General features: G+C 43.0%; 1 protein-coding gene across 1 annotated transcript in view; it reads left to right on the forward strand.

Moving 5' to 3' along the window:
- Nucleotides 1–12,532: 12,532 nt before the first annotated feature.
- Nucleotides 12,533–15,183, forward strand: part of FSTL3 (follistatin like 3) — a 107,060-nt gene continuing 104,409 nt past the window's right edge. Inside the window, exon 1 of the mRNA XM_040417519.1 lies at nt 12,533–12,971. Within this exon, the coding sequence (XP_040273453.1) occupies nt 12,887–12,971 (85 nt within the window). The 5' untranslated portion in view covers nt 12,533–12,886. The remainder of the gene's footprint in view (nt 12,972–15,183) is intronic.

The raw sequence follows: 15,183 nt of genomic DNA on the forward strand, positions 1-15,183 counted from the left end.
ACCCCGTATACGGATGTTATTTCTGCGTCCTCTGTTATCCAGATCTTCAAGATGGCGTGCATTGTCCCTGATGACTTGGGACTGAGAAGCAATAACAGATTGTAGATGTGCGACACTTTTACGGGTGTCGTCATGATCTATTTCAATAGTGTCCATGCGGTCTGCCAAGTGCTTCAGATCCTGCTTCAGAGATGAGATTTCAGACTTGCAGGCGCTTCTGACTTCTGAGACCAGCATTTTAAAATCTTCCTTGGTGGGTAGATGTTGTAAAGTTTGTTGAAGTATTGCAGAGCCCTGGGTAGGCTGTAGAGAGTCTTCCTCTCCCTCATCCATATATTCATTCCCCTGCTCCCAAGTAGCAGCTTCTCCTCCCTCTGCCCTTCTATGAAGCGTTTGGCTAGGGGGGTCGTCAGAAGATTCGGCCCAATCTCGCCGCCTCTGGGACGGGGTGGCCATTTGTTTGGCCTGCTTAGCTGCCGATTTTGGCGGCATAATGGCGGCAGTGTCTCCTGCTGAATGTAGCCCCTCTCTCACTCCTGTGGGATTTAACAGTTCCCCCTCAGCGCTGCAGGGTAGGAAAGTCCTTGCTAACGGGGACAGGGAGGAGGTGGTAAGCTGTAAAGCTGAATTGTAGCTTGTAACTGGTAGCGGCTGTGCGCACGTCTCCTCACTCCTACACGCGTCGGAGGCCTGAGATGAAAGCAGGCCGCGGCCAGACGGGACCGTGTGGAGCGGACGGCTCAGGTAAGAGTCAAGCGTCTTATTCACCCAGACGGACGATCGGGACGAGCTGGAGGGCTTGACCGGCAATTTTTTCCCCATGTGCTGCGCTGGCGTGGCAGGAGAATCTCCTTTAGTAGCTAATGGCGGCGGAGCTCTGTCTTCACGCGGCCATTGCTGAAGACGTCCAGGCCACGCCCCCGGCCTGAAGCTTTAAGAAGCAGCAGAGCGGCGCAGAAGTCCAGGAGATCGCGATTATATCACCGAGACCTCCTGCGCCGGGTCTCGCGAGATGACGAGATGACGTGATGACGCGGCGCAGGAGGGCAGGGTGATGTGTTCCTGAACGCCTGCGCCGGGACGCCCAAGCAAAGACTACAGGAGGTGATGAGTTACCGTGAGTATTATATATTTTTTTTTATGTAAGTACTGGGGGCACTATGGAGGTGGGCAGAAGAGATACAAAGGAGGCCGGTATATTTAGAAAGAATGGGCACCGTTTTATATTATACAGAGGGGCCATGATATATTATATAGGGGGCCATTATATATTATAGTTATACAGTGGGGCCATAATATATAATAATTATACAAGGGGGCTATTATATATTATAGTTATATTATAGTTATACAGAGGGACCATAATAAATAATAATTATACAAAGGGGCCATTATATATTATACATAGGGGACATTATATATTATAATTATACAGAGAGGCTATTAATAATGGGCCCTCTGTCTCTGTATAATTCTAATTGCCTTGATTGACTTCAAAGGTTCCCTTGTGCCGATCCCTTATTCCTTCCTGGGACTTCATCTTCTCCCTTCCTATCAGGCTGAAAATTATACCCTCTTCGATTTTATCATGTTCTCTCAGGAAACTCTTTATAACCTCTGCCCTCTTTGTTTACTGACTCTTCTCCTACAGTTTGTCATTCCTTTGAATACCTCCAATTGCAGCATTTCTACTCCACTATATGATCACGGAACAACTGTTCTAGGGCTCTTACCCCCTTCAAAGGTACTGTCTAGCTGCCTCAGAATGATATTTTTACCCTTCCATGATATTTCTACCCTTTATAAGTTATTATTATCTCAGCACTTCCTTTTTTTCTGTCGGTCCTGGGAAAGCGAATTAGGTAAGCAGTTTTCCTCCTCTCAATGGCACGTCTTTCTTTCTTACACATAAAGCTTCAGTGGCAACTAAGTCGCAGGAAACCTGTTATAAAATACTGTCCTGTTGGTACAGGGTCCTGGTGCTTTTTCACAGATGGTATCCATTTGTATCAGACCACTTCTGGAGATGTAGATTAGCAAAAGGTACAATGTTGCATATATGGTGAGAATGTACTTCCTTATGCCGTTTTTGGGATTCTATTCATAAGATTTTGGGAGAAGTGACCGGGATCCCTGTACCAAAGTCTCCGGAATCTTTGTTATTTTTATGTTTGTACTTTTCCTGCATATAAGAAATCTCATCTCAAGCCTCTTATTCAAGTTGTTAAAGTGGTTGTCCCGCGCCATTGGAAAACTCCTACTCCTACACCTTCTCTTGAGGAACGTTTACTGAAGTGGTCTTAGATCAGAGAATAGAGGAAATGATCACCCAAACTCTTCCAGAAGTTTCACTTTATACAAACACTTGGTCTCCCTGGGATACCTTTCATTTGTCCACAACATATCTCACCATTCAGCCTTCATTTTTGGTCACTATCTCATTCGTCCCCCCTCTTTTTTTGCTTCTTTCTTTCCTCTCTCTACCGTTTTTCCTGTCTTTTTTTCATAGGTTTATAATAAGGTTAAACAATTGTGTGTTAATGCGAACGCTATAGTATTTGAATGTAATTCCTTATTTGTCATTTGACTTATTTATGACTTTAACAGAAAATCAATAAAAACCTTGAATAATAATAATAATAATCTTCCTGCAAAACATGAGCCCCCACACAGCTCCAAAGACATAACTATAAAATATGCTATAGGTGTCAGAAAATGGCGATAAAAAAAAGAAAAGTTTTCCAAAACTATATAAATGGGGTATTGTTGTAATTATACTGACCCCTCGGATGAAATGCATGGGTCAGTTTTCCTGCATAGTAAAAGCTGCAAAATCAACACCCATAAAACTGTGGCTGAATTGCAGTATTTTTTTCCCAATTCCACCCCATTTGGATTTTTTCCAGCTTCCTACTATATCGTATGCAACAGTAAATGGTGTCATTAGTAAGTACAACTTGTCCCACAAAAAACAGGTCCATACATCTATGTGAACGGAAAATAAAAAAAGTTATGGCTGTGGGAAGGCAGGGAGTATAAAAACGAAATCACAAAAATGGAAAATCACAAAGTCTTGGAAGGGTTAAAGGCAGCATATGAAAACTGCATGAACCAGCTTCTCAGCCTGTATCTTTGCTGACAATCATGTGAAAAACTAGGTATAAGGAGTGTGAATGGTATTGTGAATAAAGGGATTGGCTTCAATGAAAAAAGAAACTTAGTCCACACTCAAAACTGTGAATGAAAGTAATTTTATTTGATTTATTTAATTGATGCAGCATGAAAAAAGACTGAAGTGGGTGGTTTAGATCAAAGAGAATGTAATAAATAATAATAATCTTTATTTATATAGTGCCAATATGTCCTGCTGCACTTTACAATCAGAAGTTACATGTACAAACAGAATCAGTAGCAAACTGATTACCCACCCGAAAAATAGGAGTGAGGGCCCTGCTTACAAGCTATGAGGAAACAGGGGTGACACAAAAGGTAATAGCTCTTGTTTTGTACAATGGTCCAGGCATCTTCTGTAAAATAGGGTATTACACATAAGGCACGGTGAGCCAGTCGTCAGCCCTATCTTCTGTAGAAGCAAAAGCAGCATTGAGGATATTAAACAGCAGTGCTGAGCAGTGTAGATGTCAATCCAGCACTGGGTTGAGAAAACCTATTAGAACCAGCAAAAGCATCTCTGCGTACCTGTGCCTCTGTCTCCCTTCTACAGTTCACTCCTCCTCCTCACCCCTCCTCTCCATAAACTTAGATGGCAACATTCAAACTAATCCCTCAGTGAGCTTTTGTCTTTTAACAAAAGAGTGGCCAGTCCAGTAGGCAGGGGTGAGGAGAAGTGGCTCATATGTGGAGAAAAGGGCATGTTGACATTCAAAAGAAGAAAGCTAAAAACATGCGAAGACAAAAACATCCTACTTATTACATAATCCCCCAAAAAACTCCACTCAACTCACTGTGTGTTCGCTGGTTCTCTGCTGTACCATGTGGCATCATCCACATTAAACAAAGGAAATGGTTCTTAGTGCCGAACCCCCTGGACACGTGCAACGTGGGGACACTTGAACTCTAATTTCCATACAAAACAGGAGTTTTCAAATGCCTTTAATTTAGCTACACAGAACTGTTGGGGAACAATGTATTTTAACCACCTCCGGACCGCCGAACGCAGCGAAGCGTCCTGGAGGTGGTCGATTGATTCCTCCTGGACGCATATACGCGTCCTCTCGCGAGACGCGAGATTTCGGTCAGAGCCGGCCCGCGCATGCGCATCGCGGGCCGGCAAAAGTTCGAGGAGTATTTTGTCAGCAACCTGCCAGCCAATGATCGTTGCTGGCAGGTTGCTGATTTTTAAAAAATCGAATCAGAAGCCATCTAACACCTTTTATTTATAAATATAAGGTGTTAAATGGCTTCTGTGCTCCTCTGCTGGTCCTTTTCGTCGGTTGGTTCCAGCAGAGGAGCAGACATCACTGTGAGTACCCACCAAACACCACACTTAGCCCCAGATCACCCTCCATCACCCCCATCACCCCAATTAACCCCTTGATCGCCCCCTGTCAATCACCTAGTGAAAGGGAAAAAAGTGATCAGTGTAAACTGTCACTTTTTTTCCCCCACTGGTATTGACTGATAGTTTTAGGATAGTTTAGGTCCCTTGGTTAGGTAGTTAGCGTCAGTTAGCGCCCAGCCCACCGCACCGCAGTCACTTATTCGCTGATTAGCGTATCGCTAATCAGCATTTGTACTTTTATAGTATCAGTAAGTGATCAAAACTGATCACAGTCAGATCTATAATTGTATTAGTGTCACCTTAGCTCGCCCTCCACCCAAAACGCAGTGTTTGCCCGATCAGGCCTGATCGGTCGCCCACACGTGCGTTCACCCACGCCCACCCCACCGCAGTGACAAAAAAATTATTATTTTTTGATCACTGCACAATCACTTTACAAGCACTGCGGCGATAAAAAAAAATCAGTTTTGATATTTTTTATCAATCGCAGCGGCCTCCGGTACTTCGCTAGCCTCCCATTTGTAAGACAGGCTTGCTTTTTTTCTTGGGTAGTCTCAGGGAATACCCCTAAATTTAATAGTCCAAATGTCAAACAGGGGGTATTCTTCTGAAGAGGCCTACAGGATTCTGACCCAGTCGGATGAGGAATGGGAACCCTCATCTGACGAATCTAGCGGGTCAGAATATGAACCTGTAGAAACTAGTGGCAGTCTGAACCAAAGTTCGGACGAGGAGGTTGAGGTCCCTGATAGCACCAGGCGTACCCGGCCCCGTGTCGCTAGACCACAGGTTGTGCAGGATCCGTTTCAAGGGCAGCAGAGTGGGGCTGGCGCTGTCGGATTACGTGGTGAGGCATACACCAGCAGCGCAGCCCATCCTGGACCTAGTACCAGCACTGCCGTACAACATGGTGAAGTGCCGAGCACCAGAAGGGCAGTTGAAGCTGGTACGGTGGCACGTGCAATAGTTACCCCGTCGCAGCCACCGCAAAGACAGGCCCGTAGAGCCCCTAGAGTCCCTGAGGTGCTGGCAAACCCTGATTGGCAGTCCCCAACTTCAGTCGCACCTGTTGTTCCCCCTTTCACCGCCCAGTCTGGAGTTCAGGTTGAGACAGCTCAGAACGGTTCGGCCCTGGGATTTTTTGAGCTGTTCTTGACTGCGGAGCTCTTGGACTTAGTCGTGGCAGAAACAAATCGGTATCCCACTCAATTTATATCCGCCAACCCGGGAAGCTTTTATGCCCAGCCTTTCCGGTGGAAACCAGTCCAAGTTTCCGAAATTAAAATTTTTCTGGGCCTTCTCCTGAACATGGGTCTAACCAAAAAGCATCAATTGCGGTCATATTGGTCCACGAACCCAATTCATCACATGCCCATGTTCTCTGCTGCCATGTCCAGGACACGTTTTGAGACCATCCTGCGTTTCCTGCACTTTAGCGACAACAGCACCTCTCGTCCCAGAGGCCACCCAGCTTTTGACCAGCTCCACAAAATTCGGCCCCTCATAGACCACTTCAACCAGAAATTTGCAGATTTGTATACCCCAGAGCAAAACATCTGCATAGACGAGTCCCTTATACATTTTACCGGGCGCCTTGGCTTCAAACAATACATCCCAAGCAAGCGCGCCCGGTATGGGGTCAAATTGTATAAGATCTGTGAAAGGGCCACAGGCTATACCCACAAATTTCGGATCTATGAGGGAAAAGATCAGACCCTGGAGCCGGTCGGTTGCCCTGACTACCTGGGGAGCAGTGGGAAGACAGTCTGGGACTTGGTGTCACCCTTATTTGGCAAGGGGTACCATCTTTATGTGGACAGTTTTTACACAAGTGTGCCACTCTTCAGGCATTTGTTCCTAGAACAGATTGGCTGCTGTGGCACCGTGCGACCTAGTCGCCGGGGCTTCCCCCAATGGCTCGTTACCACCCGTCTTGCAAGGGGGAAGAGGGCTGCCTTGTGTAACGAAGAACTGCTCGCGGTGAAATGGAGAGACAAGCGTGACGTTTACATGCTCTCCTCCATTCACGCAGACACGACAATACAAATCCAACGGGCAACCCGTGTCATTGACAAGCCCCTCTCAGTCCACGATTATAATGCGCTCATGGGAGGGGTGGACTTCAATGACCAGATGTTGGCTCCCTATTTAGTTTCCCGACGCACCAGACGCTGGTATAAGAAGGTGTCTGTATATTTAATTCAATTGGCTGCCTATAATAGTTTTGTTCTCTACAGTAAGGCTGGGAGAACACGATCCTTCCTCAAATTTCAGGAAGAGATCATCGAGAACCTCCTGTATCCAGGAGGTTCCGTGGCCCCAACCACCAGTGTAGTGAGCCGTCTACACGAGCGACATTTCCCCAATGTCGTTGCTGGTACCTCAACCCAACCGTCACCCCGAAAAAAATGTCGTGTCTGTAGCAGGAGTGGAATAAGGCGTGACACCCGCTATTTCTGTCCTGACTGCCCTGACCACCCTGCCCTATGCTTAGGGGAGTGTTTCCGGAAGTACCACACACAGGTACACTTAGCATAGGGATTGCATCTCACAGGACAGGCACACAGGGCTATTAGGGCCCTTTTACTCACAGCTTCTGCAAACCTCTCCTTTCACCTGGGATAAAGTGCATAATGTACTTCGCCACATCTTTGGGCGATTTGCGCTTTGCACATTGTCCCATGGGGAAGGAGAGGTTTGTCCTATAAAGGTAAAAAAACAAAACAAAAAAAAAAACACCGGTAAGCAAAAAAAGTTAACGTTCAGTTCAATAAAGTTTATATGTTCTGTTCAAAAGTTATTATAAAGTTAATAAATTTATTGCGTTGCGGCCTGGTTTTTTCTTTTTTTTTTACCTTCCAGGTGGACCAACCGATCGACTAGCTGCAGCACTGATGTGCATTCTGACAGAAGCATTGCGCTGCTGTCAGATTACACAAAAGTCGGTGTATGCGGCGCTGCAAGACGAGATGTCTCCTCTGCAGTAAAAGATACGTTTGCCGAGGCATATGAGCTGAGGAGGCGGCGGTGTTCATATACTTTGGCAAACACTTTGTATATAAAAAAATAATAATAAATCCTGGCAATGATTTATTCATTCACATCGATTGATGTGAATGGAGAAATCTGGTTTGCCAGGACATACGGGCTAAGTGGGTATGGATGTTGGGCGGAGCTCCTATGTCCTGGCAGACGCCTTTCCCCTCCTTTTTTTTTTTTTGGCAGAGATTTTTTCATCCACATTGATCGATGCGAATGAAGAAATCTGTGCCGTTCATTTTTTTCTTTCAGCCCAGAGGCTGAACGAAAAAAAAAAAATCGCATTACCCGTATGCTCAATATAAGGAGAATAGCAGAAACTCCTAATGCTGGCCATACATGTAATGATTGCGGAGACCCTCAAATGCCAGGGCAGTACAAACACCCCACAAATGACCCCATTTTGGAAAGAAGACACCCCAAGGTATTCACTGAGGGGCATATTGAGTCCATGAAAGATTGAAATTTTTGTCCCAAGTTAGCGGAAAGGGAGACTTTGTGAGAAAAAACAAAAAAAAAATCAATTTCCGCTCATGGAATACCTTGGGGTGTCTTCTTTCCAAAATTGGATCACATGTGGGGTATTTATACTGCCCTGGCATTTTAGGGGCCCTAAAGCGTGCAAAGAAGTCTGGGATCCAAATGTCTAAAAATGCCCTCCTAAAAGGAATGTGGGCCCCTTTGCGCATCTAGGCTGCAAAAAAGTGTCACACATTTGGTATTGCCGTACTCAGGAGAAGTTGGGGAATGTGTTTTGGGGTGTCATTTTACATATACCCATGCTGGGTGAGAGAAATATCTCGGTCAAATGCCAACTTTGTATAAAAAAATTCGAAAAGTTGTCTTTTGCCAAGATATTTCTCTCACCCAGCATGGGTATATGTAAAATGACACCCCAAAACACATTCCCCAACTTCTCCTGAGTACTGCAATACCACATGTGTGACACTTTTTTGCAGCCTAGGTGGGCAAAGGGGCCCACATTCCAAAGAGCACCTTTAGGATTTCACAGGTCATTTTTTACACATTTTGATTTCAAACTACTTACCACACATTAGGGCCCCTAGAATGCCAGGGCAGTATAACTACCCTACAAGTGACCCCATTTTGGAAAGAAGACACCCCAAGGTATTCCGTGAGGGGCATGGCGAGTTCCTAGAATTTTTTGTCACAAGTTAGCGGAAAATGATTTTTTTTTTTTCTTACAAAGTCTCATATTCCACTAACTTGTGACAAAAAATAAAAACTTCCATGAACTCACTATGCCCATCACGAAATACCTTGGGATGTCTTCTTTCCAAAATGGGGTCACTTGTGGGGTAGTTATACTGCCCTGGCATTCTAGGGGCCCTAATGCGTGCAAAGTAGTTTGAAATCAAAATCTGTAAAAAATGGCCGGTGAAATCCGAAAGGTGCTCTTTGGAATGTGGGCCCCTTTGCCCACCTAGGCTGCAAAAAAGTGTCACACATCTGGTATTGCCGTACTCAGGAGAAGTTGGGGAATGTGTTTTGGGGTGTCATTTTACATATACCCATGCTGGGTGAGAGAAATATCTTGGCAAAAGACAACTTTTCCCATTTTTTTTATACAAAGTTGGCATGTGACCAAGATATTTATCTCACCCCGCATGGGTATATGTAAAATGACACCCCAAAACATCTTGCCCAACTTCTCCTGAGTACGGCAATACCAAATGTGTGACACTTTTTTGCAGCCTAGGTGGGCAAAGGGGCCCACATTCCAAAGAGCACCTTTAGGATTTCACAGGTCATTTTTTACACATTTTGATTTCAAACTACTTACCACACATTAGGGCCCCTAGAATGCCAGGGCAGTATAACTACCCCACAAGTGACCCCATTTTGGAAAGAAGACACCCCAAGGTATTCCGTGATGGGCATAGTGAGTTCATGGAAGTTTCTATTTTTTGTCACAAGTTAGTGGAATATGAGACTTTGTAAGAAAAAATAAATAATAAAAATCATCATTTTCCGCTAACTTGTGACAAAAAATAAAAAGTTCTATGAACTCACTATGCCCATCAGCGAATACCTTAGGGTGTCTACTCTCCGAAATGGGGTCATTTGTGGGGTGTTTGTACTGTCTGGCCATTGTAGAACCTCAGGAAACATGACAGGTGCTCAGAAAGTCAGAGCTGCTTCAAAAAGCGGAAAATTCACATTTTTGTACCATAGATGGTAAACGCTATAACTTTTGTGCAAACCAATAAATATACACTTATTGGATTTTTTTTTATCAAAGACATGTAGAACAATAAATTTAGAGAAAAATTTATATAGAAATGTAGTTTTGTTTGAAAAATTTTACAACAGAAAGTGAAAAATTTCATTTTTTTGCAAAAATTTAGGTCAATTTCGATTAATAACAAAAAAAGTAAAAATGTCAGCAGCAATGAAATACAACCAAATGAAAGCTCTAAACCTAACGGACCCCATTATAGTGTATGGGGTCTGTAGGCTCCGTTATGTGCCGAATACGTTCTCCTTCTCCTATAATGGAGCAGGAGAACGGAAAGGCTGAACGCTGAAGTGAAATCAGCCTTAAAGGGGTTTTCTCATCTCAGACAATGGGAGCATATTGCTAGGGAGAGGCGGGGATTAGCGCTTGGTGGTGGACAGACCCCAGGATCCTCCAGCCACAGCACTCCCCGCTCCGTTCTCGATATAGGTGCGGGTCCCAGTGGTGGGACCCGCACCTATCAGACATTGGAGGCCTATCCTAGCGATATGCCCACATTGTCTAAGATGGGAATACCCCTTTAAAGGGTAAAACTGCAGCACTGGGAATATGTTTCATGAACTTAAAAATGCTTTGCCGCACCTGGTATGGTCCACCGCTACTGGTGTGGACACTGAATGGCATTGATTCCCCTTTCTGACTGAAGCAAACGATTGACGATTAACCTTCATATATGTCGTTTGTAGTGAGCACCATTTTTGAATGCAATTACCCTATCTGATAAAACTGCATTTTCAAAACACGTAGCCAAAAAGCCTCAACTCCACTATACACAGGGGCGCTTGGCTCAGCATTCATGCCATTTCAATAGCGGGAGCAGATAAGCAGCTGTCCCCTCATTTGACACATCTGTTGCTAAGCAATGCTGAAAATAATAGAATAAAATACGAGTAAAAACTAGAGAAACCAGAAAAGTTAATTTTTTATTGCAAACAAGAAAAACGGATGAAAAGCGGATGTAAAAAATAAATAAAAGTAGACAATCAGAGCCAACATGGACTTTCCTACATTGGGAAAACAGTCAGATTACATGTTTGTGTGACCTAAGGGCCCAATACGTATTGATGTATTGTCAACTGAACCCGCCAAGAAATACAGGTTCGGCCGACAGTCTAATGTGTATGGGGAGCTCCCGACTCTCTTCCTGACGATGTTGGGAGATAGAATAAATTAGGTGAAGTAAATAGTTTCATCCCATACTTTTGTTCTCCTTGGATAAACCACCATCCGAGGTGACTGGCAGCGGGTTTGTCCGCTCTCCCCATAGAATACACATACACATGGGAGCAAATGACACACTCTAATACTTACTACCTTAGCCACTAAATAAATAATGACACCAACAACTTAGTGTAGGAAATGGCCGCTGTGCTTTATTAAGGGTCATGTAAAATAATTTACAACAATAAATTAAATAAATATTTTAATTTAAAAACACCACCATAACGATACCCAAAGACCAATAATAAATTAACCATATAAAGACCAAGATACACTCAGAATGAGCTGAGCGACACTACCCTTCTAATAAAGCCCAGCGACAGGTGACTTAATGAAAAAAGTAGAGGGGGGGGGGGGGGGGGGGGGGGGAGACGCTGCTCAAGTCTTCAGGCACTTCTGAGCCAGCGCCGCCGAACCTGTCAATATAAAGGGGTACAGATTCCCGCCGCCAGAGCAGTGACGAATCAGGGAGCTGGAAATCTCCCCCAGCAACTGGCAGCAACCAATCAGCTGCACTCTTGATTCGCAGAAAACCAGAATCAGCTTGATTGCAGGTAAACAGCTCCCTGAGGTAATTTTACATGTAATACAAAAAAGGCGGGAAAAGCGAGACAGGGAAGGGAAAGAGAACACCATACAAAACCCCTAATCTAAAATTACCTAAGGTGTCATTGCCGCCATGCCTCCCCCCAAGCTAAACGTGGGGTTAATTCATTCGGCTATAAGCGGTCAGCCGAACAACTGAATGTGTATGGTCGCCTAGGTATAAGCTTGTGATGTGATAGCAAAATCTTAGTTTATGGCATGCTGACTTTTTTGGAATAAAGGGTTAGGTGGCAGATAGAACCCCTTCTACATAGAGCAGAATAGCTGATAAAGGACTGACTGGAAAAATGCCAGCCTAAGGTGATCTTACTGACCACACACAGATTTAGGGAAGGAGATACTGAAAAATCCCAGCCAGACATACCACAGAACCCAAACACATTGTGAGAAAATAACACTGACAGGAATGACAGACATACCTGACACAAAAGGGCACACAGCACAATACTGGAGGACTCTGTCCTCCTCCAAACATGAAGGCTCCCTCACACACTGCGCCTGCATGGGCACCTGAGCGGGAAAGCAGCTTTCCTCTGGTAAGGGCACAGGCAGACAGGAGACATTGCGCACAGTGCAAGTGGTGGAGTTTAGGAAGGAAGAGCCAGACAGGACCACCACACACACTGGCACCTACACCCACACACAACGGGCAAGTGGATAAAGTTACCGAATTGTTCTCACATGTCACAGGGAAGACAAGTCAGGCAGACGTCTATTAGAGGAGCAGCGCATTCCCAGACGCAGCCAGACACAGGGCAGACAGGCACATACACAGGCACAGACAGGTGAAGCAATACTACAACAAAAGTGAAGAGACATATAGAGAAAACAGACACCCAGCGTGGGGGGACTCGGAGGAAAGAGGGGAGAGGAGGGGGGAGACCCGGGGAATAAAGAAGTGCCGCGGAGGGGGCAGACAGATTGTACACACAATTCTTAGACACAGACAGCACTTAGACACAGGACAGACATAGGGGCACGAATAAGGGGGGGATCCTGACAGACTAGACAGAGGCACAGAGAGGCTCGCACAGGGATCCAGACACACGGAGAAGTAGCAAACAAACAGGGGAGGGTCACGGAAACATTTCAGAAGAGACCAATCTTCTGAGATCCAGATAGAAAGACCTTGTCAGACACAGAGAGCACGTCTGAGGAGACAGGCGGCAGCCACAGGCAGGTAGACGGCTCCCAGACCCAGGTCCTAGGACGCAGTGAAGCTGCCAAGTTCCTGCACCATGCTACAATTGCTTCTGCTCCCTCTCCTGCTCCTGACTGCCACCCGGTGCCACCCTATCCCGGGAGGGGACACACTGCAGCCTGGTGAGTCACACTAGACACCCCCCAACTCATGTACCCCCCCACACTGAACCCCTGCTGCCCCAGGGAGCCCTGCTCTGTACCACTCACTGCAACCCCTCCTGGTCCTCACACACAAGTACACCTCATGTGGGAAGCCACAAAATTGTCTGTGTGGGGATATATATATATATATATATATATATATATATATACTGCTTATATGTATATATCAGGTATAGAAATAATATCGCTTATTTTATATATATATTTTTATATTGCAGATGTGTGTGTATTATGTGTTTGTGTATACAATTTATTTGATCATCTTTTTGATCTTATATATTTATACATACGGTACATTTATAGATCTGTATATTTATCTTGTTTGTTAAATCTAGATATCTCATTTATTTCTATTTCCTCTGTGTCTAATTTCTATCTGTCTGTCTAATATCTATCCATCTACAGTATCTATCTATCCATCTCATATCTATCTATCTATCTATCCATCTCATATCTATCTATCTATCTATCTATCTATCTATCTATCTATCTATCTATCCATCTCATATCTATCTATCTATCCATCTCATATCTATCTATCTATCCATCTCATATCTATCTATCTATCTATCTATCTATCTATCTATCTATCTATCTAATATCTATCCATCTATCTATCTATCCATCTCATATCTATCTATCTATCTATCCATCTCATATCTATCTATCTATCCATCTCATATCTGTCTCATATCTATCTATCTATCTATCTATCTATCTATCTATCTATCTAATATCTATCCATCTATCTATCTATCCATCTCATATCTATCTATCTATCCATCTCATATCTATCTCATATCTATCTGTCTCATATCTATCTATCTATCTAATATCTATCCATCTATCTATCTATCCATCTCATATCTATCTATATATCCATCTCATATCTATCTATCTATCTATCCATCTCATATCTATCTATCTCATATCTATCTGTCTCATATCTATCTATCTATCTATCTATCTATCTATCTATCTATCTAATATCTATCCATCTACAGTATCTATCTATCTATCTATCCATCTCATATCTATCTATCATCTATCTATCCATCTCATATCTATCTATCTATCTATCTATCTATCTATCTATCTATCTATCTATCTATCTATCTATTATCTATCTATCTATCTATCTATCCATCTCATATCTATCTATCTATCTATCTATCTATCTATCTATCTATCTATTATCTATCTATTATCTATCTATCTATCTATCTATCCATCTCATATCTATCTATCTATCTATCTATCTATCTATCTATCTATTATCTATCTATTATCTATCTATCTATCTATCTATCTATCTATCTATCTATCTATCTACTGTCTATCTACTATCTATCTATCTATCTATCTATCTATCTATCTATCTATCTATCCATCTCATATCTATCTATCTATCTGACTATCTATCTATCTATCTATCTATCTATCTATCTATCTATCTATCTATCCATCTAATATCTATCTATGTATCTATCTATCTATCTATCTATCTCTCTATCTATCTCATATCTATCTATCTATCTATCTATCTATCTATCTATCTATCTATCTATCTATCCATCTACAGTATCTATCTATCTATCTATCTATCTATCTATCTATCTATCTATCTATCTATCTATCTATCTATCTATCTATCCATCTCATACCCATTTATCTAGCTTATATCTATCTATTATCTATCTCATATCTATCTATCTATCTATCTATCTATCTATCTATCTATCTATCTCATACCCATTTATCTAGCTTATATATATATCTATTATCTAACAATCTCATATCTATCTATCTATCTATCTATCTATCTATCTATCTATCTATCTATCTTATACCCATTTATCTAGCTTATATCTGGCTGTCTGTCTGACATCTATATACTGTACATTCATTGAGAAAAAAATAATGAACCAAGGAGTTGTTGGAATCAAACTTTCTATGTGTGCATGTAATGATGTTATATGTAAATGATTGCATTATTAGATTAAACAAATGCATTTATTGGGGAAACTGTACAACTGAAAGGAGGCTTTAGAAGCCTGTTGGGCCTCCTGTAGCCTGGATAAAAGATGAGATATGTTTGGGCATGGAGGCATACAAGTTCTGTATGGCATCCCCCAGCACATTTGCCTACAGATGTTACAGCTGGGCCTGT

The sequence above is a fragment of the Bufo bufo genome, chromosome 2 (assembly GCF_905171765.1).
Source record: "Bufo bufo chromosome 2, aBufBuf1.1, whole genome shotgun sequence".
In the NCBI taxonomy this organism is placed as follows: Eukaryota; Metazoa; Chordata; class Amphibia; order Anura; family Bufonidae; genus Bufo; species Bufo bufo.